The sequence below is a fragment of the Tauraco erythrolophus genome, chromosome 14 (assembly GCF_009769465.1).
Source record: "Tauraco erythrolophus isolate bTauEry1 chromosome 14, bTauEry1.pri, whole genome shotgun sequence".
NCBI lineage: Eukaryota > Metazoa > Chordata > Aves > Musophagiformes > Musophagidae > Tauraco > Tauraco erythrolophus.
Window position 1 is genome coordinate 9899569 of NC_141478.1, and position 25308 is coordinate 9924876.

At 43.1% G+C, this 25308-nt stretch overlaps 2 protein-coding genes across 2 annotated transcripts in view; one reads left to right on the forward strand and one right to left on the reverse strand.

The window, feature by feature from the left end:
• Positions 1 to 4014, forward strand: part of CEMIP (cell migration inducing hyaluronidase 1) — a 53530-nt gene extending 49516 nt beyond the window's left edge. The window contains exons 27-28 of the mRNA XM_086620106.1: positions 2869 to 2969; positions 3887 to 4014. Coding sequence (XP_086476232.1) covers positions 2869 to 2969; positions 3887 to 4014 — 229 coding nt within the window. The remainder of the gene's footprint in view (positions 1 to 2868; positions 2970 to 3886) is intronic.
• Positions 4015 to 18377: 14363 nt separating this feature from the next.
• MESD (mesoderm development LRP chaperone) lies at positions 18378 to 23926 on the reverse strand. The gene is made up of 3 exons (XM_086620244.1): positions 23762 to 23926; positions 19404 to 19636; positions 18378 to 18670 (listed from the first exon to the last, which is right to left on the reverse strand). The coding sequence occupies exons 1-3, from the start codon at positions 23924 to 23926 to the stop codon at positions 18406 to 18408; spliced, it is 663 nt and encodes a 220-aa protein (XP_086476370.1). The 3' UTR covers positions 18378 to 18405.
• Positions 23927 to 25308: the final 1382 nt, after the last annotated feature.

Genomic DNA, 25308 nt, shown 5'->3' on the forward strand with positions numbered 1-25308 from the left:
TCATCCATTTGCGGATGAAAATGTTGTTTAGACTCCAATGTGGACACCATGCAGATGGCAGGACTGAACAGCAGCTTCTTGTCACCTCTCTGCGATGCAGAGCAGGACTGTATGGAGAGACGGTGCTAAGGGAGGGGAAGGGCCCCCCTGCCTCGCCAGCCAGTGCTCGTGAAGGGACTGCTGAAACCCCTCTTAGGTTTATGGGTTTGGGGATGCAAGAAGAAGTGTTTCTAGCAAGGACAAGCCTCTTTGTTCGTTTAAGCAACTCTCTGCAGGCCAAATTCCTTTTTTTTTTTTTAATAAATCCATTTTTCTTATGCGATTCCCAGGGGTAAGAAAACAAAACATCTGCTGAATTTATTTTAAACTTCCATAGCAGGAATGGCTTCATAGAAAGTACTGATTTTAGTGAACTGAAGGAAGAAAAAAGAATTGATTCAGCATTTGCAAAGTAGAATCATAGAATCATAGAATGGTTAGGGTTGGAAGGGACCTCAAAGATCATCTAGTTCCAACCCCCCTGCCATGGGCAGGGAAACCCTCCACTACACCAGGTTGCCCAAAGCCTCATCCAACCTGGCCTTGAACACTTCCAGGGACGGGGCATCCACAACTTCTCTGGGCAACTTGTTCCAGTACCTCACCACCCGCAATGTAAAGAATTTCTTTTTTATATCTAACCTAAATCTGCCCTCTTTCAGTTTAAATCCATTGCCCCTTGTCCTATCACTACACACCCTTATAAAAAGTCCCTCTCCAGCTTTCCTGTAGGCCCCCTTTAGGTACTGGAAACCTGCTATAAGATCACCCCGGAGCCTCCTCTTCTCCAGGCTGAACAGCCCCAACTCTCTCAGCCTGTCTTCATAGGAGAGGTGCTCCAGCCCTCTGATCATCTTCATGGCCCTCCTCTGGACTTGTTCCAGTAGCTCCATGTCCTTCTTGTGTTGGGGACTCCAGAGCTGAACGCAGTATTCCAGGTGAGGTCTCATGAGAGCTGAGTAGAGGGACAGAATCACTTCCCTCGACCTGCTGGCCACGCTCCTTTTGATACAGCCCAGGATACAGTTGGCTTTCTGGGCTGCTAGCACACATTGCCGGTTCATGTTGAGCTTCTCATCCACCAGCACTCCCAAGTCCTTTTCCTCAGGGCTGCTCTCAATCCATTCTCCACCCAGTCTGTACTTGTGCATGGGATTGCCCCGACCCACGTGCAGGACCTTGCACTTGGCCTTGTTGAACTTCATGAGGTTCTCACAGGCCCACTTCTCCAGCCTGTCAAGGTCCCTCTGGATGGCAACCCTTCCCTCCAGCGTGTCCACAACACCACACAACTTGGTGTCATCTGCAAACTTGCTGAGGGTGCACTCGATCCCACTGTCCATGTCTCCAACAAAGATGTTAAATAGCACTGGTCCCAGTACTGACCCCTGAGGAACACCACTCGTCACTGGCCTCCACGTGGACATTGAACCGTTGACCACAACTCTTTGAGAGCAACCATCCAGCCAATTCCTTATCCACCGAGTGGTCCATCCATCAAAACCACGTCTTTCCAGTTTAGAGATAAGGATGTCGTGTGGGACAGTATCAAATGCTTTGGATAAGTCCAGGTAGACAATGTCAGTAGACAATGTCAAAGTAGTCAAAACCAGCCTGCCAGCTCAATCAACTCTCATAAGCTCTGGAGCATTTTAACACCTCAGGTTTATTCTAGGAAAAGTCCTGATGACTTCTTAACTCTTTTGCTTCTCTTGTTCCTCTGCGACCGCCTGTTGCTATTTTCCCCTGAATGGTTCTAGTTCCGAGGTGTTAAGATACAACCACTGCACTCAGTAGCTCAGGGCTTGAGCTCTACAGGAGCTGTTGGCTAATTAATTTTAGTAACTTGTGTCCACTGTGATGCTGGAAAGCAGACCCAGCAAGGCTCTCATTCTGCAAGATTGCAAATGCCCTTTAAGTCAGAGAAGTTTCATTCATGGAAACCCTGCAAGGTGGAACGAAATAATTTCATCTAAGCAAGTGTTTGCTCAATTACTGTTGTACAACTTTAATTAGGAGGTGAAGAAAATCACATCCCAGCTCCACTGAATTCACTGGAGTGTAGCTCTTCATTGATAGCCATTGAGACAACCATTGGAGGAGTGTGTGCATCTTGTAGGAAGAAGTGAGCTCAACTTCACTGAGTGTCCTGTGCTTCTCCCCAGAAACATCTCACTATGTGATTATCTCTTCATGTCTAATTTGTGTTTTTATTCTAACCATCTAGATTTAAGCCTAGGCAGCCATCGAGTTCTACCCAAGCATTTACAGATTTGCATTAGCTTAACACACTTACTTTATGTCTTCTGTTTATCACTTGGCATTTGTAAAGGACGCCAAGAATTTTGAGGTGAAACACAGTACATGCAAGTAAGGCAATAATAATACTACTACTATACTTTTTAAGCAGAAGCACACTAAAAATGAAGGAAAAGTGCAAGGCCAGCGAAAGTCTCAAAGAAGTGCATTTCTTCAGGTTTAATCTGCTAATGAGAAACAAGAAATTACTTGACACTTGCTAAGAGCATCCCAGGGAAAGCATGTCCCTTTCTGAGCAAAGCAGGATGGAACTGCTGGTTGGAAACATTTAAATCATCCTAGAAAACAGAGTTTAATTCTGTCTGCTTTCTAATGGGTTTTGCATGATTGGAAAAGCGAATATATGACTAAACTGTTGGAAAGCATTGACAAAAGCCATTAAAGCAGAAACCACTGTAGTTCGTGGGTGTCTTTCAGTCACACAGGCAGGAGTTACCAGTGCTCAAGACAGACAAGGGAGGAATGTGTTCTGACTCTTCATCTGTTTATAAATGGCTTTGTTTCCTTCAGCTCCATAGTGCTGGTGACATCTAAAGGAAGATTCATTTCAAGAGGACCATGGACTAAAGTACTGGAGAAACTTGGAGCAGAAGAGGGTTTAAGGTTAAAAGGTAACCGCTTTTTAAAAACACAATTCTAAATCCCTTTGATCTATTCCCCTCCCATGGTTCCAGTAGAGAGACCTTTTTTCTGCTTCTGAACGTTTCCTTGCTTGTTTCTATCAGCGTCTGCTCAAACATCCTGGGATCAGACATTTATTTATTCAGTAAAGTTGTATCCACTGCAGCCTTGCATAACACCACTCAGTTTAATACCATAGATGGAAAAAGTGCTCTGGCAGTTCTTCTTAGAAGTAAAGAATTCAGGGGTTTAGATTTTCCAGATTTATTTTAAATAAAAAGGCATTTTCACTACAGGAATATTGGACTTTTTTCCCACTAAATGCTCCAAAACAGATTTTTTTTTTACTTCTCTGAATTTATTTTCAACTGGTTTTCTCTTGAAACAAAATTCTGACTCGATGACACAAAGTGTATTAATTCCAAAGCATCACACATTGCCCTAGAATATTGCTCTCTTGTGCACATCGCTGCAATCAGCTCTAACTGGGAGCTTTTGGCACGCTTTCCTCTTGTGCGTGTGTTATAGTCACTAACGTAGGTCTTGTCTGTTGTCCTGTCCCTCATCATCCCCTCATCTTTCCCAAGCAGGGAAGAGTTTGGAGTATAACCACTGTGAAATAACGATAGCTTCAACAGATAGCTCAAGCTGCCTCCTAGGAAGGGGTTTTCCTTTTCTCTTTCTCCTCTGCTATGTATCACACAGTGTTAATTAATGGAAATGTACAACATGTAAATAAAATTTTAATTAAGCTTCATTAGGAAAGTATTTCTTTAATACCTGGAAGATGTATAGTAGGCAAAGTTTGTGTGCACACGTGTACTCTTGTCCACCTGCATCCATCGAGCCGCACTGTTCTTTTGATGCAGATTTGACACACTCCTAATATCGTTACTTCGATTTGCAGAAAAAATGGCTTTTGTCGGCTTCAAAGGCAGCTTCCGCCCTGTCTGGGTGAAGCTGGTCACTAATGAGGACTCAGCTAAAATATATCAAGCACTGCCAATTCCTGTGGTGAAGAAAATGAAATTATGAGGACACACTGCTCTGCCTTCCGGCTGCCAGCACTGCCCCATGGGATGGACTACTGACTGCTCACCGCAGGCACCTTGCCAGACACCGAGGTGTAGCATTTTGTTGTTGTTGTTTAAAAAGAAATCTTACTGTAAGTAGCTAGCGTGGCCACATGTGACAGAAAAGCCTTCCTCTGCGATCAGCGTTACGTTCTGTGATCACCAGCTCCTCGCCGGTCAACTTGCTCACCGATGCTGTGTTGACTCGTGTTACTAAGCAAGGTTTGACATGTTTTACGAGGTGCTAGTTTTATCAGCACCCCTGTGACAGACTAACTTATGTGCTGCCTCTTGAAGGGAGAGTTCTAGGTCTAAAGGCCTTCAAGGGCTGCTGTTTTTACCAGCCTCTAAGTTGCCCAAACACTTTTTTTTCCATAGTGTAACTAGCTGCTCACGTAAACACGGAATGCCATGTCAAAGGCTGGCTGAAAAACCTAAGATAGAAAGAGTTTATTTGAATGATTACCTAGATGCTGGGAAACGTAACTGGACAGTAAGAATTTACCCTCAAGCTTCTATGATGTTCAGTCAAGCTCTTTTGAGATCTGTGTTGTACATGCTAACACAGGGCACATAGTTGGGGAGGAGATGAGAGGAGGAGTGGATAAAGTATGCCAGTGGAGACTGATAAACCACATCTTTCTGCTTGCTCAGAAAACTGTGTTTCTCCTATGGATCAAGGGTTTTTAATAGTGGTTGCTCAAGTAGAAGTTTCCTTCAACATGCAGCTGTTGGCTAGAAGGAAAGCAATGTCAATTAGCACATATTTTCTCAGACTTTCCTGTACAATGCCTCCATATAATAACGTTCAGGATAAGTCTGGAGGGTTTATTGTAGCTAGTCGAAGTCATCCTGGTCAAGGCTTTCAGTTTTTGACTGGAAATACTGGGACCTACCTTATTCAGTCTCAAATAGGGTGAGTGGCCTTCACCTTTCCAGGGCGGTCACAGGAACGGGATCAAACTGCTCTGCTGTGTGCTGCTTTCTGATCTTGTCCTCAGGCTTAAGGACATGGATGTCTTGGTCCTCCTGGAAGAGTTACGTGAGATCTGGATGGAAGGTGACAGAGGTCTTACGAAGTAGCTGGTATTAGACTGGGACTCCCCATACACTAGTTGGATGTCTTGTACCTCCTTTTCCTCTTCTTCAAAGCAGTATCTGGGTAATGAAGGCAGATTAGTGTGAATCAAGACTCCTGTGGGGATGTCTCTTGAAGCTGGGAAATTAAACATTATCTTGTAAAACGTTGTAAGCACTTCCAGTGTTCAGTGATATTTCTGTCTGTTGCTCAGAAATGTCTTGAATATGTCTCCAGAGGCTGTGGCTGGTCTAAGAAATTCAAGGGGGTATAAAAGACAGGATGAAGAGCTTTTCAAAGCACATGGAATGTCAAGTTTGCCAGTAATATCTGGATTTGTTTCCCTACTTTTTCTCTGCCTGTCCCTATTACTACAGAAATTATTCTAGTTGCTCATGGTTACTTTAGTTTGCCTTGTTTTTAGTAAAGCTCATATAATTAAGTTGCTTTCTTCTCGCAATATCTGAAATGTTATCTTTCTGCTAGAAAGAAAGAGCAACTATTTCGTGTGTCATTCCAAAGTCTGGGCTGCTGTTGCACTCTATAAGCCTGGTTTAGATCAATTGCTGTGAAAGTCAAAGCAACTGTGAGCAAAACTGAGATAGTACTGTAGGTTACATTCTCTTCAAGCTTCTCCTGGGTTTTGAAACTGGAAACGTTATTTTCAGTCTTATTATATAGTTGGTTTGAACTCACTGAATGTCATGTGTATTGTATTTAAAAAAAAAGGAGCGCCAACCTTTCCTTCCTTTGCTTCTCAACAAAAGTCTGTTAATGGATGCTCTTTAGCCATTTGTGCTGTTTCCAGAATGAATGGGAAACGTTTATATAAGGCAAGTAAGGTGGGTTGTTTTTTCCCCCAATGGCTTATGACGGTTTGGGAATTTCCCAAACTATTCCTTGAAAAAGTCAGTCTCGCTTGTGGTTCAACCATGATTATCTGAATGTCACTTATCTGACGTTCTCTGATAACCAAAACAGAGCCAGATCCCTGAAGTTGAGCAAATAGACTAAAAAAAAAGTCCCTTGAGTACATTAGTCTGGATTATCTAAACCTCTTTCCTGTCCTGAGGCAATTCTATTGATATCGTAGCATCAGTGTTAGTGGAACACATTTACTTCCAAGAGATGGACCAAAACACGAGTATGTCTTTCACGAGCACTTGATGAATGGTGGGGAGGAAAGCTGGGCTCAGAGTGTACCCGGTTTGGGATTTGGCTTTGTACGACCCCCCGGGGCAAGGCTTGGCCTCCCTGGTGCACTGCTTCACTGGCCACCAGTGATTGCCCTCCTCCTGCTCTCTCTAAGCCTGTAAATGCCGGGGTGGATCTTGCCAGGTGGGTCTATCCTCTAGTCTGGTTTGTTCAGCTTCTACAAGCATGCTGCCTTTGTGCTAAAGTGTAGCTTCCGGTTTTAAAATGTTGGGAATTCTCAGGGTGAAATCATAAGACTTGGCTCTAGGAAAAAATTTTTCTATTTTTTTTTCCTAAAAAAAAATAATTTTGTCTTATTAAGAGAAGAAAACTTTTAAGTAGCTTAATCTATCATGCAAAGCTTGTCACGTGGGGCATGTTTTGGAGCGAGGGTGGGTCTCACGCTGTGAACAGGGAGTCCGGGATCACCGCAGTCTGTGAGCCTGAGGGATAATAGCGCATCGTAGCAGGGTAATGGGGCAGATGCTCCTGTGAAATGCGGAGGGCTCCCGTCGGCCTTTACGGGATGAAGCCAGCGTGTGGCTCTGAAGACAGAACGAAGCCTAATACCATCACCAGTCAGCAAGAGTTTTGTGCCACATTATTACTTTTTAATCTTTGACTGTTCTAGAAATTGCACGTGCACATTTCGACTAGTGAGTTACCTGACTGCTTGTACTTTGTGCGTCCTTTGACCAGTCCCTGCACAAGCTGCAGTTATCCTCTTTGTAAGGTTTTATTACTGCAAATGCTTCCCTGTTTGCCTATGCAGTTGCCGTTGGTAGAGTGAGATTTTTTTGATTGAATTTTGATTGTCTGTTTGTCTGGATGTTTGTTTTTTTTTGCCTCTGTTCAAATGCTTGTTTTACCTGTCGCCGAAATAGCTGGTCCTTTTTCGGAGTTAGATGTTTGTACATTTTCTTATAGACTTTCCGATGAAAAAAGATATATTTTCTATTAATTTATTACAATGGCACTAAAACAATTAAATTGCAGACATATGAAGCATTTTTACTGGAGTTTAGCATTGTCCAGGTTGTTAAGGAAGTCGCCAATATGTCTTTTCTGATAATCTGCTTTGCATTTGAAAGCTCTCTGTGTCCGCAGACCATGGTAACGCATTGACTGTCTGGTTTATGATGACAAGAGCTCTGGGGACGTTGGTTCCAACAGATTGTGGCTTACAACTGAAAGAACATGTAGTTGTTTGAAGTACACAATGTTTATAAAAATAAATATTCAATGCAAAGTTCTTATTTTATTTTTGTCTCTTGTGTCTTCACTGTATCTCTATAACAATGAACCGGCGTTTACTGGAATAGGGGCTGTTTTACCCAGCTTGGTTTGTAGACTGTTGCACCGAGAGTGTCTTAGCTTCTCTTGTAGGAGCTTGCATTACCTGAGAAAATATGGCTTATGCAATTGTGCTGGCTCTAGAGAGGACACACACATACAAACACACATGACTTAGTACATGTCCTGATTTTGGCTGAGGTGAAGTTAGTCTTCTTCTTAGTAGGTAGAATAGCACTGTGTTTTGGGTTCAGTATGGGATTTGGGACGAGAAGAACGTTGATAGCACACTGATGTTCATGCTGTTGATATAAGACATCGAGGACTTTTTGGCTTCCCATGTTTTGCCAGTGTGCAGGTGCACAACAAGCTGGGAGGGAACAGAGTTGAAGCAAAGGACCCACAACTCATAGTTTAGGATTTGAGTTTAAGTTTAAGATTAAGGCCCAACTTGGCCAATGGAATATTCCACATCATGCAGTGTCATGCCTGGTATATAAAAGAGGATTCGCTGGGAAGTTCGCTCACTTTGGATCTCTTGCTCTTTGGATCTCTCTTCAGGGCTCTCACTCTTCTGGGACTGTGGTTTTGGGATGTCTTTTTTTCAGGATCACTAGCTGGGCCAGGCCAGGCATTGGTCAGTGAGTGGTGAGCAATTGCACTTGTTTATATAGATTATTATAAATTTTATATTTTTTCATCATTATTACTTTAAATTTTATTTTATTTCAGTTATTAAATTGTTCTTATCTGAACTCACGAGACTCCTTCCCTTTTCCACTTTAACTTTCTTCCTCATCCCCTGGGGCTAGGGGGGGTGAGCGAGTGGCTGTCGGGGGTTTAGTGGCCAGGGTGGATTAAACCACGACAGTACAGCATCCGAGAGAAAGGTATGCAGCTCCTTCTCATTTTGAAAGACAAAAAACAGGGGGGCTAAACCATGTCTGTGTGCATTTGCTGGCTGGTCCATGCATGTTTCATGGCTGCCCAGTCACACTTGTAGGATCAGAGACAAAGGAAAGGGAAGGAGATGAGAGTGGGAAAGGAGATGTTGCAGCAGGCAGACACAGGAAAGGGCTGTAAGTATTCATCTGTACTTGGGACGAGTGCGGGACTAGTAGGTGATATAAAACAAAAAATCTAGTTCCCCTAGTAATAAAACTTTTTTTCATTGAGTAGAGAACAAGGAGTAAACGTATATTAAAATTATATATAAAACGAGTGGGTAGTTATTAAAGCTTATGAGAATGTCACTATCAGGTCAAATATGACTTTGACTGTAAATTTTCCACCCTGGGATGGTGCCAGCTGAGTAGATTTTGCTATAAAACGTTTTGGAGGCTCCAAAACTGGAATGGAATTTTTTGGGGGCAGCAACCAGCATTTCTAACATCCAAGCACATATTTTTTAATCAAATATCAAAATAGTAGTTAGTGCTTTGGGGAATATCACCCACCTAATGCTTTCAGGCCAGGAAACCAAAAACACACCCTGTCAGTTTGCCTCAGATTGAAATTACTGATACATTGGACTTTTGCAGATTAATTCCGTGGATGGAAAAAAAAAAAAAAAAAAAAGAAAAAAGCTGAAAGTCAAGGCAGAAATCTCACTCCACAACACCAGGGTAGGGAAAAATTAAAACCTCTTTTTAAGAGTGCGATAAGATCAACGCCTTCCATGCTGAGAGCTCCAGAGGCTGCCCCGGGCGCAGGGGCAGAGCTGGCCTTTAGCCCCTGGCTGCGGCACGGCAGCGAGGTGGCAGAGGGGCACAGGGAGGGCCCAGGCACCTCCGAAATGCCTGACAAGGTGGGCAGGCCAGGAGTCACATCACACATGCACTGGTACACATACACGTGCATAAACATACACGTACATACAGCTTTTGTATATGTGCACACATATCTTATGTGTGCACGTACACATATAAACACATACGTGCACATTCTTTTATATACACATGCATGTACACACATAGATGCACATATTAATATCTACGTATACACACTCCTCCCCCCCCATACACACACTCTTTGACCTTATTACATTACTGATTTTTTTTTTTTTGAGGGAGTCAAAGGAAGGTGTTTTTCACACCCTGCCCCTCATCTCACCCTCCCATGGCACGCAGGCGGACATCACCGCTGCACCATTATTGCTGAGTGTGCATGTCTGTCTATCTGTCTGCGTGCGTGCACGTGTGCGTGTGTGTGTAAGGAGGGCATGTGGTGATATGTGTGCGTAAGGGAGGGGCTATGTGTGGATATTTATATTTGTGTATCTGTGTGTGTGTGTGCACCTGTATATAAGGGGAAGGGAGTGCGTGTATGTGTGTGCACATGCATATATAGATGTGTGTATAGAGGGGGGGGTCTGTGTGTGGATATTTATGTGAGTTTATTTGCGTGTGTCTATATATAGTTGTGTGCATCTGAGTATATGTTTGTGTCCATGTGCATTTGTGTGTATAAGGTGCATGTGTGGATACGTGTGTATGTGTAGATGTCTATGTATATAAAGCCATTGGAGCAAAGTTAGCAACCAACTATACATAACCATGTACAATTCATTACATTACTTCTAAAATTACCACATAATTTTTAGTTATATATATATATATGTATTCAAATATAGACCAGATACATTCACTCCATCACTGTACGTTAAATGTATTTTATTTTGTAAGACAATATGCTTAATTTGTTACCAAAGATTAAACTACATAAAAATATAAAATATTTAATATAATTGAGATATGTTATAAAGAAGTTATAAATTATTAAATATGATATGATATGATAGATGAGATGAGATGAGATGAGATGAGATGAGATGAGATGAGATGAGATGAGATGTGATGTGATGTGATGTGATATGATATGATGATATGATATGATAGAGGATAGGATAGGATAGGATAGGACAGGACAGGACAGGACAGGACAGGGTAACACAACACGCAGCACTAACACGGCTCCCCAGCAGCGCCCGGGGCTCACCCCGCCGGCGCCCGCTCCCGCTGCCGGTCCGCGCCCGCCCTCCAGCGGCGGCCCGGGGCGCAGCGCCCGCTCCCGCCACGACCCGCCGGTGATGCGGGTGTCGGGCCCGAGCGGCTGGAGCGGGCAGACGGGGCGCGGGCTCCAGCAGAGCGTCAGCCCGATTTGATGCAGCCTTCTATACACCAAACGCTCGGCAAAGCTTGTTATCCTGCAAAAGCCAAGTGCAAAGAGTGTTCAGGAGGGGTTTTGTTGGGGTTTTTTTGGTGGTTTGGTGTGTTTTTTTGTTTTGTTTTTTTTTAGTTTTATTTTACATGCCGCTTTGGACAATGTGAAAAGCGAGTATGGGTTGAATCACAAACCAAGAAAAACTCAGAGATTTTGGCTCTTACATAAGCATCTTCTTATCCGGGCATGACAGCAATGTTCCCGGCTGAGTGTCACACTCACGTTTTGCGTCTTCTGAGCAGCAACTGAGCCGTCGCTGTTTCTGCTCACAGCTACAAGATGCAGAGATGTTCCCTTCTCTGCTTCACAGAGCTTCGGTTCTCCCAAAGCTGCTGGACAACTAGAAACACTGTTTGTTCTGTTCCCCAAAGTTTTTTTTTACGCAGCCCTTGCAGATCTTCAGACCAACCAGTCCATCACCTCCACCAGAAGCTGAAGCCCCTGTGATGCATCCTGGCTTCTTCAGCCCCAAAGGGCCATTCCAGCAACTGGCTCAGAGGCTGTTTTGTCATCCCCCACCTTCTTTCTGACCAAAGGGTGGGGGAGAGACGTGTAGAAAACACCACTGCAGCTACACCCTTCCTTCCTCTTGCATATCTTCACAAAACACACCTTTGAAAGCGCCTCCCTGCAGTGATCCCTTGGCCATGGAGCTGAATCCAGTGTGTACAGTCACTGTATAATCTTAAAACCAAAACCCATGGGAGCCCTCCATCATTTTGCATATAATTTGCATTTTCTGAGTTTGAGTATCTCAGCAGTCGGGAGCAGTATCAGGACACAGTGAGGGGCAGATAAGGAAGCAGTGACAAGCCTCAGTGGGAAATTGTACTGGAGAAAGTCCCTGACAAATGTCTCTCTCCTCCTCTGGCAAAGGGTGTAATGTGAGACCACCACCAAACTCCCAGCACAACTGCAAACTCATCTTATCTTCCATTGTGTTAGTATTGAATGAGTAGTACAGGATAAAGTTTCTTAAAGCACAGACGTCTCACCTAAAAGCCAAGGGTCTGTCAGTTGATAGTGCCACCTCAGGAAATTAATGCAGCTGATCTGACTTTCTCCTTTCCTGTATTCCATCTCCAGTATCCAACTGGTACTGCTACATCATTTGGGTTTCTCTTGAGTATGGTCTTTCCTGTTACAAATCTAAAGTTGATTTTCTCATCCTAGAAAGTGAGACTGTCCTGGCTTATCACTATGGACAGAAAAACAAACATATTTCAGGCCTTACTAGGGTTATTTGAGAATTAAGCAATGTGTCTTCAATGGTGATGCTGCCACTTAAGGGGGTTGGGGAGGAGCGGTGACAAGATGGAAAATGGCCTTTCCCTGGTCAGCTTACATAGCTCGTTAGATCACAACAAAATCCCTGGCTCCCGCATAAAATGAAAGTTAGCTTTTCAAAATCTTCTGCTCAACTGCTGTCTTAAGTGCCAAAACACTTAAGAATGAATAATAAAATATTCATACAAAAGTCTCATGCAATTTAAAGTATGCACTAATTTGGGTACTTGTGAGATTTCATTTTAGATGAGGGGATGAAAACTGACTTTTTTTTTTTTTTTTCAAAAGAAGTTGAATTAAATAAAATTGCATTAAGAACAAGTTGAGAAAAAAACATACAGGATGGCTTGCAGCCATGGATCTGGGAAATAATAAGCAATGATCACAGGAAAACACGTATTAAACCTTTATTTTGTTTGTTTATTAACTCAGCAAGTACCCAACTGCAGTATTTTTTTTCAATACAACCTTGCAATACAGTTACTCATGTATAGCTCAGCCTTCCTCCTTACAAAGACTTATCAGTTACAGCAAGATCCAGGTTACTCTGTGGTGTTGTTTCATAAACAGCTACTTTTCATCGCTTGCACCTTGCAAGCACATGCCGGGGTCCTGCTGTTCACTTCTTTCTAAAGCACACGGGGGCCTGCTGACATGTAACACTGCCGTCAATGAAGGCACCTGAATCAATTTAAATATTAACGATTTAATGAGTGCTCAGTGCTCTGGTCAGTGGTTTCCATAATGAGCATGTCACCAACACAGAAACCCAGGCTGTTTTCAGACACTACTGAAAATGATCTTCAAATGCAGCAGTTGTTACAGACAGTAAAGATGGCCCCACAGGTTTTTTTTTGGATGTATCACTAAATTACAAAAGAAAAAAAAAAGGTTTTGGTTATAAACCTCATGGATTAGAGCATTCCAGTCCCTACTCTGTAAAAAAAAGAGTTTATTCAGTCCAACTGCCACAAAGCAGAGGCACAATAATTCTGGAATAAGAAAGAAAAAATTTTCTCTTTCTGAGAAGCAACAAAAAGCAACACATTCTTTTCCCATTTTATTCAATGTTCAGGCCAAGGACATTGCCAATAGGATTATTATTGCAGCCTCAGCAGGCACCGAGCCACCTGAACATTAGAAACTCTGACACAGGTCACCTCCCTGCTGCTGTTTCGGAGCCGAGGACTTCGCAGGCATCCTAACGGGATGAATTACAGCACTTCACAAGACAAGAAGACTGCTGTCATCACGTAGTGAGAGGTGCGAGGGGTCACAGGCGAGCGGGAGGACCTCTGGCACGAGGACTGTCCTCTTCTTAACAGTGGCTGCACAGCAAGACCATGAGCTGCAGGAACACGTATTCGCTGGCCTTCGCCAGTAACACTGGGAAGAGGCTGAAGCTCCTTTAACTGTCCCATTTCTCCTTCCCAAAATACCAATGTCTACATAATAATAATAAAAAAAAAATCCTCAATTTGTTGAGAAATTCTTTATTAGAATTATTACTGTTAAGTGATGATTAACAGATCTGCTTTTGATATTACAGAAATCCATTGATACAATGTCACTGATAACTGATCCCAGCTGACACCAGCATCGAGGGTGAAAATACCCGTCTGTTAAGCAGCATCACATGGGGAAAAAACAAAGCTTTCACCAGCTGTCTTTGGATAAAGCTGGTGTGCCCTAGAATGCTTGATTGTAATGTGTTACATCAACCCTTTAAATATTAATCAAAAATCACACTGCACAGACCTCTTCTGCTCGAGACAGACGGTGTGTCCAATGCCCTCACACTACCCGGCTTCTCTGCAGTAGGAGAAAAAGCACCACCAAAAAGTTTTAGTGTTTTTCCTTCATGAATCCAAGCAGCTCTGACCTTCGGGTAATTTAGTATCACCTGAATTCAGTGGGTTTTGTCCCTGTTAAAATGACACAGTATGAGAGACTAAGAATAGTGATATGCATAGATAGTTCATTTTATCCTAGAGTAAGAATTATCAAATGAAAGTGTATCGACATAGCAGCATAGAGATCTTAAAAATTATAGACACGAGAGTAACAATGAAACAGGTATTTGTAAAAACAGAGGCATCTCCATACCTCTTGTTCAGGCACGAGCTCTTCGAATTTCTATAAACGTCCAATGTAGTTAAAAAACGCCCCTCTGGATAAGGCAAACACTGTTACTCCTTGATTAGCAAAGGAAATAAGCCACAGATAAAGACTGGAAATAATTTCCAAGCCTTACTATAAACCCCATGAGAACAGTGGCCACGTATCAGACAAAAGTAGGCTGTTCTGTATCTTAACAAAACGGCATTTTAATTTACTATTTCCTTTTTGCAAGAAAATTGAAAGAGTACAGAGACAGGAACGTAGAATCTTTTTGAAGTCAAGGCTGGATACCGTTCAGAGAAGAGAAATGCTTTGACCACTCACGTAAAGATCAGAAAACCTGTTTCTAAGAGTTAAGTCCATTAAAGATGGAATTTTAAAAATAGGTACTTCACCTAGTAATAACTGCAGCAACAAAGCTAGAGACAAAGTAAGAGAAGCTGCAAAAGAAATGGGAACCACCAACTTCCCTGCCAGCAAACGATGGGTACGGAGAGAAAGGCTGTGCAGCAGTTAGAGATAAGACCGGAAATGGGCGTGGTATTATAGGAAACTTTATTGCACCATCACATGTAAATCCCAGTAATGTCATAGCGATGGCATCTGCAGTTCTTTTTTTTTTTAAATGAATATGGACACTGCTTGCATCTCCTAATTAGTAAGATTTAGTAGTTTGTGAGGATGTTTTTTATACATTCAACCACCAGCGTTCATTCATTTACTGCACATCATACTCCTCTCAGGGCTTCCAGGCCCTGGTCCTAGTGATTTAAATGTCAAATTTCCTACTTATTGGGTCGATGAAGTTAGGTCCTCAAGAACGGGGGCTGCACTTGTACTCTTCTACGTAGGAATTTAAATGGATTTTTTTTTCTTCAGTAAAACAGACAAGGCACACAGTATACATCAGAATTTTAAAAACAACAAAAAAAAAAAACCAAAAAAACACCAAACAAAACACAATCAAAACAATAAAAAATATCCACCAAGATATTTGTTCCAGTATTTTATTACTTAAAAAGTTGATTGTCCATTGGAAATTTTTCACAAAGTGCAACCACATCTTGTTAATTATCAGTGACAAACTGTTTTTTCTGAGAAGGACAAATGGGTTAAAAAAGGTAATAGTAACTAAGAAAACTTAGTTATAGCACTAGAACAGAGAAACCACTAAGCTGAGTAGAGAAAGGCAGCAGACATTCAGCTGTCATAAAAGCAGATGATTTTCCACGTACCTCCGTATAGTACTGAAAAAATAAGGAAATAATAAGAGCTACAATCACCACCCTACTTGTTGAAATTGGTTTTAAAGGCTGTATCTGAATTGCCTGTATGTAAAAATCTGTTACTGGAAGTCTGATGAGACTCAAACGCAGAACCCAACATCTGCTGGGGTACTTATAGAACATTTACGACCTTAAATAATGTTTTGAAGACATTTATTTTTAATATACATACATATAAAGTGATATTGTGTTCAGGCCTCCCGAATCATTACAAAATAACATCTGCTTATGTAACACTGTACCAGAACAAGTGCCAAAATCTCAAAGACTTAACTAGTTTTAAAAGAGAACGTAAGTTGATTTCTGCGATACCGGAGGAAGAGTAGCTGGTGAAGAAGTTCCTGCCAGACTGCCACATTATACTTACTAGTATATTTAATTACTTGTTGAGTGTAAAGCATGAAAAAGGGAGAAGAAAAAATGGAAGACAAAAAAGCTACCTGAAGGCAGTATTTTGTATTTTACATCAAAAAGCAACCCTCAAGTCATTACTCCTATTAAAAACCTAGAGAAACCCCGAACACTTTAAATAAGCTGTGTGGCACAAAACACGCCTGCATTTGGCACAGGCAGCTTAATGACCTAAACCAACCAAAACTTTAAAAAAAAAAATCCCAGTCAATTGGCTGGCTGAATTTCAACAAAGCTGCCCCCTTCCTTTTAACTATAAAGGGAAAAGACCCAACCTACTGTAAACATGGATTTATGAATGACTAAGACAAGTATCTCTTCTAAAAAGCTGGGCGATAGCTATCGTGTAGTAACTGTTTCTCCTCTTTGCCTAATTTGCTTTTGTATTATTTCTATACTGGTTTGCATTGCTTAATTATTTAGTTCAGGAAGGCCCTAATTTGATCAAAAAAGAAATCATGTTTGTTTCATAACATTAGGAAAACTACAGAAACTGCATTTCCACAGGTTTCTGATCATAATCTGAATTGTCATCTTTAAACCATAGATTCAAGTTGTTAAAAGAAAAAAACTCATTAATACTTCCTATCTATAGTTTCATCTGATCTCTGTTCATCTCTTCTGATGAGAAGTAATAGTCTTTAAAAAAAAAAAAAGGGGAGATGCAAACTCAGAACACTTGACAAAATGATAAGTTACTTCTGGACAAGAAATGGACTGTACCTCTCTCTCCTCAATGCAATGACTCTTCTCAACTCTGCTACACATCTGGATTAATAGCAGAATATAAAAGTAATAAAATTAAACCTGAAGAAACATATGATTTTCATTTTTCCACTCAGAAACAGGCACAGACTTTTTTCATCAAGTGTGGCCAGAAAGGTTTCTTTAATCCTAAATTCATACAAATAAAATTAAATCAAATCGATCACTTGGAATCTCATAAACATCATTTAGTCCAGAAACCCAAGATGAGTTAGTCTGTCTCCCAAATACCTAACTAAACACATAATTATTTAAAAGGTTTTACTACTCAGTGAAACAGAAAGTTCAGTGACATCTTTTATTTTAGAACAAGCACTCAGTAAGTCACAGTTTCCCACGTTTGATACTGAAGTATTCCACAAGAGCAACCATTATGGTTCAATTAGGACCTTTTATCCAAAACACTTGGATTTTAGCACCTTAAATAAAGAGTCAAAGTAACATTTTAGTAGTATCGAATGAAGACAGCTAATACTGTGCTCATCCTGTGAAAAATGATGTGGACCATACATACTAGGTGCATTTAGTCCTTAACAGCTACTAAGGCAGAAGGGAACCAATTCTAAGCAATGTATTTGGCTGAATACAATCTGAATAATAATAAAACCTTCCCAATTATACAAAATCTGCCAAGGAGAACTCGAATTTGCTCCCATACATCAAACTTCATAGTATTTAAATCAAACGTTCATTTACAATCAACTGTGTCAATCAGGAATCTGTACCCTAAAAAAACATATAATCTGGTTATTAAACAACGTAAGTGATATGTCTAACTCAAAGTTTTAACTCTGTACTGTAACTAGTGCTTTTTCAAAGATTTAAACAAACTCTTAAACCAGTGGAAGGAGTTTCAGAGTTAAAGCTATTTCTTCTAGCTCACTGCCTAGATAATGGGGCACACATAACATGCTCCCACAAGCACAACTCTTTGGCGGCAGCAGCAACCTGAATGCCAGGAACGTGACTTTTCCTTTCATCCTGACACTGCTCATGTGGGTGCTGGAATTCCATTAACATCCCAGCATCACTTCTGATGGGTACGGAATCTCCCTTCTGCACTGACCTGGAGTGCATTAGCTGAGTATCTGCCTTAGCTTCTATCACGCTTCTAAGCATTTCCATGGATTTCTTGGGACAAACAGCACAGGCCTTGTTTATTTTGAAGAAACAGGCAGCCTAATCAGACAGGTCCTACGTCTTGTAATTTCAGGCATCTTTGGCCACTGCAACACTATTCTTTGCAGTTTTAGGCAGTTTTGCCATCTGAGCCTAGCCAACTGGCTTCCAAGAGAATCTTTGAGCGCTGTTATCGTGCCGTCTTAACAGCAGCTATGAACCAATGACCAACTCACACACCTAAGATGGATGTGGCTACTACGGATGAACATCAGTGTATTTCTTCATTTCCACTTAAGTTTGTGATGTTAGACACACAGATTTGTATGTTAATTTTAAACAACAACAAAAGCTTAAAAAATTACAAACTAAAGCAGTCAATTGCCGGTATTAAACATTACCTTTCCTGTAACTAAACAAATGGCCAACATTAATAAGTAAACTAGTGAATTTCAACACAGGAGTCTTAACTTCAGTAATCTCTGCTTCCCCCCTTGCCCCCAAGTAAAGCCAGGAATCGTGGATATTTAGTTTCCCTTCAAGAACAGCAGGGCAGCACTCAGTCTGGTTACCGGAGTCATAGCTCCTCTCTCTGTTTGGTTGCTCGGTTGTCCTCTTTGATGCTGTTAGATTTCTTGTCCGTGTCTTTTTTCTTCTTTGCTTTTTCAGGTTTTGTTTTGTTTTTCACTTTCTCATTTTCTTCTGCTCCTTTGCCAGGATAAACCTGGCCTTCCAGAGTAACATCCGCACACCTGTCTTGATTTATCAGAAAGTCTTTGATCTCCCAGGCATAACCGCCATCACGTAGCATAAAGATGGCACGATTTGAGCCAACAATAAACCTAGAGGAAAGACATATATTTTTTTTCAGTTAGCTCTGTGCCTTTCAAGCACTACAACATTTTGCTTAATTTCTGCCTCCACGACTGAGGCACACATCTCAGAGCAAGAAGCTGGTCTCGTTGTTGCCCAAGGATGGGGACGAGAGAACAGTTTGCTAGCACATGTAAGAATAAAACGTATTGAGTTTACAAATAACCAAAGAGGGGTAAGAGTATGAAGAAAATGTAAGAACTAATTTGACACTATGTAAAATCCACTAATGGGCATTAAATTTGCCTTATACACTTACTGCAACCCTTCTCAGCCTCAATAAAAGAGCGCAACATTCCTCTGTTTCAAAATGATCCTCTCTCTCTGAGAGAAAAGTCACATTTTCAAGCCAGAGGAACAAAAAGTCTTCTGTGGTGACAAGTCTTCCAAGTGTGACGTTTTCCATTGAGCACATAAAGGCAAAACTACTGCAGCTAAAACTGATAAATAGCCGAAATGTAACGAGATAAAAAAACTAGGCTATACGTATTCATGCATAAGAAAAAGATTTCTGCACCACACCAGAATTTTTGTAGCATGACTTAAAACAAGTTGGCATATAAACTGACACAGAAACAAAGAAATAGTGATGGACAACGGAGGTTCGGAAGGGCACAGGACGGACAGTTGAAAAGATTTTCAGGAAGAAAGAAACGAGTGTTCTGTAAAAGCAAGAACGTTATCCTTGCGTACAAAGCTTACCTTTGCACATCATAGTTCGCATTGAAGAGACTGCCCTGCCACAAGCTAGTAATTTCTTCTGTCTCCTTTTCTGTGGGATTTCCTGACACCGTGACAAACATCATCAAAGTCTTCCCCTTTTTCGTCAGCTTCAGGATACTTTCAGGCTTGCCTGGATCAATTTTTGAGAAATCTATTGGTGCTGGAGGCCTCTTGTGCTCGGGAAGATCCCCCTCTTCAATGTCATCATCTTTCTGTTTTGAAAAGGAAAAGGCAGCCTTAAACTTAACTGTTCCACAAAGCTGTTCTTTTAGTTTAACGATGGAGATTCTCAAACCAGAAGAAATAGCGAGCTTTGTTTCAGAATACTTCACCAAGAGTGCTCTTTCCATTTATAACTCTCCCCTGAAAATGATGTACATTTTCATACTGACAGGCAGAATCTCATTTTACCATGTACTGAGAAATATTTCAGCCTCAAGGCTAAATCAATACAATTCCACCTAGGTACTTCATAAAATAACACTTTTTTTTCATCAGTTTCACAGAAATGTATTATGTGTACAAGATGAACAGAAAAAGTTGCATTAAAAAGCCTCATACACACATAAATAAAAAAGCATTCATCTGCATATTGCTTCCAGAGGTCAAAACTCACTTCTGGAAATCATATGATGGCTTGAGAATTTAATTTTCCTTACTTTGTGTCTTTAAAGAAATAAAACCACAAGAATTCAGAACTTCAATGCTCACGCCATAGGAAAATTTTTATTAAAGGTTTCATGACTTTTCTAATGCACAGATGCAGCTCACAGTCTGACAAGATAATCACCAAGAGTAAATCACTCTTGGAAAAAAGGAAAAATCTCTTGATGCCTCTGCTGAGGTTGACAGACATTTAAATATTTGGAAAGGCAGAATGCAAATTGCTGCCCCTTACAACAGCTCGCGACAGAGAGGAGTGAATACAGTGACAACCTACATTGAGCCAGAACTTGATTTCTTAAACAGTATTTGTACCATAGATTAAAAAGCAAAAAAGAGAAGAGAAAGACCCAGAAGCCTTATACTGGCATCCCCCCAAGCACTAGTAAATCAGCAGGAATTTAGGCAGATATTTAGGTGTTGTTTTAACTTCAGGCATTTAGTGAAAATATGCATCACTCCATCAGGAACATGAATTGTAGCCATATCTAAAGATATTCCCTTCAGAAGCCTCCAAGGTCAGGAGCTGAGCTCGATGTTTACATCTAAGTACGCATTACGTTCTCATCTCTACGCATGCGTATATACCAGCTCAACATCATCCTCTTCCAAAATCCCACGACAGGGAGCATCCCATACCCTTCAAAGGTTAAGTTTTCATACAACTGACCTATGCTCTTTTCCCATCTTAATTATGTAGCGTTTACTGTCTTTCTGACAAGAGTTTAAAATTCAGTTACCACAGAATAAAAGTTGTAGAAGCCTTAGATTTTATCCTTTCTTTTCTTAGTAATTACATATCTGTTTCAATTTTGCAAGTCTGAAGCACGCTTTCAAGTCCTTTGCATTCTTTGAAAATAAAATTCTTTTAAGTGAACTGGAAGCAAAGAGCCCCAGGAAAGTCCCGCAGTCCTCACTAAGTGGGAACACCGATTTTTGAGAAAGTTGGAAAATGCTCATTTCAGTTTTGAAATGAAATGGCAGAAACAAACGTTTCCAAACACGCCTTACACAACACAGAAATTGACTATGGATTTAGTGACAACACAACCTACTAACATTACCTATTTTTCCCTTAACTATTCAACTAAATGCTCATAAAGCTGTATTGTTACAGTTGATTATAAGAAGCAGTCAAAGGCTCCCCTACATGAGATTTCTTGATCCTATACAAACTATCATGCAGCTTTGTATTTATAAAGCTATCTACAAAGTAAAAGACTGGAAGAGAAGTGTAAGCTTTTGCTTTGAAACGTCTAGTAGATTCATTCATTTAGACAGTAATATGAGGCAATATTCCTTCTCTTCCTCCTCCCCTCAGCTCCCATTCTCATGCATTTCTCATCAATGTCCTGGAATTTTATTTTTAAAAATATTAGCAACATATGTCACCTAATTCCCCAGCCTGTTCAATAATCTTCGCTCAGAGTCAAGCTTGAAAAACCCTGAGCTTGTAACAATAATGAACTATTTAAAGAATATGACATTTCAGTAACAGAAAGATCTCCGGACCAGATTCTCAGTTCCGTTTCCAGCTCCCCTGGACTCAAAGCTGCTGGAGAGTCCCTCTCCATGAGGGAAAACCCTGGGCGGCTTCCTTCAAGCTCTAGTTGTGCAACTGAGCTGCTGAAGCAATGTCTATCTCTTTTCCTTGTTCCCCGTGCTCATTTGCCACTAGATCACTCTCCCAGTTCACCGGGCAGTCACGCACATGGTTGCACCAGCGCAGTGCAAGGGGCAGCACAAGAGCCGGTGCAGAGAGGTGGCTGCTGGTTCTGGGAAGGCTGCTGGAGCCACAGCCTCACCAGGCCTGTGGCTGAACCCAAGGGTGTTATAGCCACCATCTTCCAATGCTTTTAGACTAACTGTCAGGGAAATAAAAAATATTAGGAGTCATGTCACTCAGTTGAAAGCAGCGACCCTTGATTCTGCGCAGATCTGTGCCCTGTGCCCCTTGCTCCCGAGCATAATTCCTGCTCTCATCCAAACTCATAATGGCCTCTTTGTTTCTCATCCCACCCCATCAAGTCCACTCAGGCTCTTTCTTCTCCTCTATCCTCCAGCCACCCCCCCCCCCCCCCCCCTCCCCCAAGTCTTTCATGTTCCTTATATATGTCCTGACTACCATCAGGCAGAATGCCATACAGCTGACCATCCCGAAGACCAAACAATCGTTAATTGTTGAGCCCTTGCTTCAGTAACTTTCTTCTCCCAGGGCTCTGGCTGCGTGTGCGTTTCCTCAGTGGCAATGCCAGCCCAAGTGGCCAACTCCCTAGCTGCTCAGCCACATCTGCACGCAGCCTGGCTAGGAACATTCGTGCAGCACATGGCCAACCGGATCAGAGACCTACTCCACCTAAAGACACAACATCCTGAAGCGCTTCCTGGCCCTGCCTGACACGTGGCTGGAACACAATGCACAGCCAAAGAGTCACGACAGCATTAACCTGAGTCTGCCTTTCACCCAGGCACCTCATTCACCAACTCAGAGATGCTCGTCTTTTAAGATTTTTCCTACAATGCCAGATTTGGTTGAAGTCGGCCGATATTATAATTTAAGCCTTCATTTTTTAGCAGCTGGGACTACCTGGTCCTTGGCTGATACCACTAATAGAAAGGTGAACTTTGAGCTTTTTATGTAATTTTATTTAAAATTTTAACTCAATTTTCTAAGAAGCTCCCTTCCTAAAAGGAAACACACAGTAACAGTCTATGAACGCAGAAGTCCATTACCTGCCAACCAGGTCCAAGGCAGACATACTTACTTCTCACAGAAGTTACTTTATCTATATTGAATGTACAAAATCTACTCCTCTGCCTTGACTTACAGGTGACAGAAGTTTTCACTCTATTATTTCCTCCAGTTTTTGTGCAAAACATTCTGGGGAATGACCTCACGGGAAAGAATAAAGACAGTTATGAGTGCTCTGGCATTTATCAGAAGATGATGGAAGATGAAAACTGTGAAAAGAACCAAACAGTGGCATGAAAACCGCATGGAGAAAAGAGTGATGGGCAACTGCCCATGAAAGTTAAGGCAGCGGGCTGACGAGGATGAAGGGACCCAAGAGAGAGCTGGAATTAGAAGTCCACGAGGAGTGGTAAGGAAGGAAACACCGAATCAAAAAAACCCAACTATTTATCTACCCTGGAAATATGAAACGAGTATTTCTCCCACTATCTATCCATGCTTCAGTCACAGAACGTATATCCCTTAATACCCCAAAGCAGCAGACATTTAAGCCAAACCAGGCTGCTGGCACGTATCGAGAGCGTGTTTGGGGCTCAGGGAGCAGGGCAGGGGGCAGCACGGCAGACCGGGGGCAGCTCCCCCAGGAGCCCCTTCCGTGCCCGCTCGCCCCGATTTTGTAACCTGCCCCCCACGAACCCGGCGCCTCAGAGGAAGGAAACCGGCACCCGCCACCCGAACGCCACCGGGGATCGCTCCCGCCCGCTGCAGGCCAGCGCCCCAGCCAGGCCCGGGGAAGGACGGCCGGGCCGCGGGCGCCGAACCTCCCGCAAACCTTCCCCCGGCGGAGGCGCCGCGGGGCCGGCCAGAGCGGCCGCCCGACCGCGGAGCTGCCGGCAGGGCCGCCCCGAGCCGGCAGCGCGGCCCGCGGCACCCGCGCTCCCCGAGCCGGCGGCAGCCGCGGGTCCCCGGCCCCTCCCCGCACCTCCCACTGCTCCAGCAGCCGAGCCATGTCCGCGTCGTTGTAGTCCCGAATGTCCTTCTTCTTGGCCGGCCCCGCCCGCCGCTTCCCCTCCGGCTCGCCGGCCCCGGCTGCCGCGCATAGCCACAGCGCCAGGCCCAGCAGGGCCCAGCCAGCGGCCGCCGCCATCTTCTCCCGCACCTCGCCGGCGCGGGAAGGCGGCCGCGGCTGCCTTAAGGGGCGGGGGCAGCGGCGGGCCGGGCCGGGCCGGGGGGAGAGGAGGAGGAGCTGGAAGGGGAGAAGGGGCGAGGGAGTAGCGGCAGAGGCGGCGGGCTGGGCTGGGCGTCGCCGGGGGGTGGGACTGGGGCGGGGGGTGGGATGGGGCAACAGCCGCTGTCTGGGTCATGGCGCGGGGAGAGCGGGGCGGCGCGGGGCGGGACGGCGACCGCCCGCCGCCTCCTCCTCCTCCTCCTCCTTCTCCTCTTCCTCCTCCTCCTCCTCTTCTTCCTCCGCGATGTCGCACCAGGTGGCGGCCGCCCCGCCCGGGCCGGCGGCGCCCGGGGGCCGCTGTGGGTGTCGTCCCCGCAGGTCTCGGCGCCGTTTATCGCATGAAAGATGGACGTTGTGGTTTGTTTTGTGTTTAAAGTAAGTGTATGATGGACCCGCTCCTGCGCTATAAACGATGGGATTTCTTTTTGTGGCTTTTTGTAAAGCAGGATGACAAGTATCTGCGTTCACTCATCTGTGTGATAGGAACTGGGCCCATTGCACTGAGTCTTAATGATTTCAGCTAGTATCTCAGCAATATTAGGTTTTTAGGAAAAGAATTGAAAAATAAAGCTATTTTGCTACTTAAAACTCCAGAACATCTGAACACTCAAAAAAAATTAAAGAGATGCAGTTTTTTCTTTGTACAGACTTGTGTTATCCAGAACAAACCAAATTACATGGATGTCTGCACGGCCTTATTTCACTCTTCGGTCTTTGTTTTTTCCTCATGGAAGCCTTTTAAATCATAAATAGCACTGTCTCCTCTTTCACCTTTTAGACTTGGGCTCCAAGAAGTTTGAATTTGGGACTTCAAGGAAGCATCACAGTAACTGCTACTGGTAGATACTAATTGTGGTCAGGCTGATGAGCGAACAGAGTGCTTTCCCATTCAAGTGGTGGCATCAAAGGGAGAGCAGGTTCAGAGCAGAGGAGCTAATACTGTAGAGTGAACACCTCAACCCCAATTCTGTTACTGTGCTATAATGAACCAGGAGCCCGCTGCCCTTACGGGCACAGTGTGCAAATACAAAACAGAAGCCGTCAGTAGCCAGAGGGATGGGTTTGGGAGCCCTTCCGAAGCCTGGACTAACTCTTCATACGACACTGAAGGGCTACGTCACTTGTGAACGCCAGCGAGACACGCCACACGAAGCAGCAGCTTGCCAAGTACATGCACAGCATGAGAAATAGCAGAGGAGGCTGTGGGATCCAAGATTTCAGCACCCTGATAAACAACCAGCCTGGTCTGCCACCTCCATGCTGAGGGTTATCCTTCTATAACATTTCAGACATCCTGCCAG

What these genes read in the sequence shown, in the direction of transcription:
- MESD (XM_086620244.1), bottom strand. Translation starts at nt 23,926, where the DNA reads ATGGCGGCGGCCGCTGGCTGGGCCCTGCTGGGCCTGGCGCTGTGGCTA. An exon ending in GGCTGCTGGAGCAGTGGGAG is followed by an intron (nt 19,637 to 23,761) that starts GTGCGGGGAGGG and finishes TTTTCAAAACAG; the next exon opens with AAAGATGATGACATTGAAGA. An exon ending in GCGAACTATGATGTGCAAAG is followed by an intron (nt 18,671 to 19,403) that starts GTAAGCTTTGTA and finishes TCTTTCCTCTAG; the next exon opens with GTTTATTGTTGGCTCAAATC.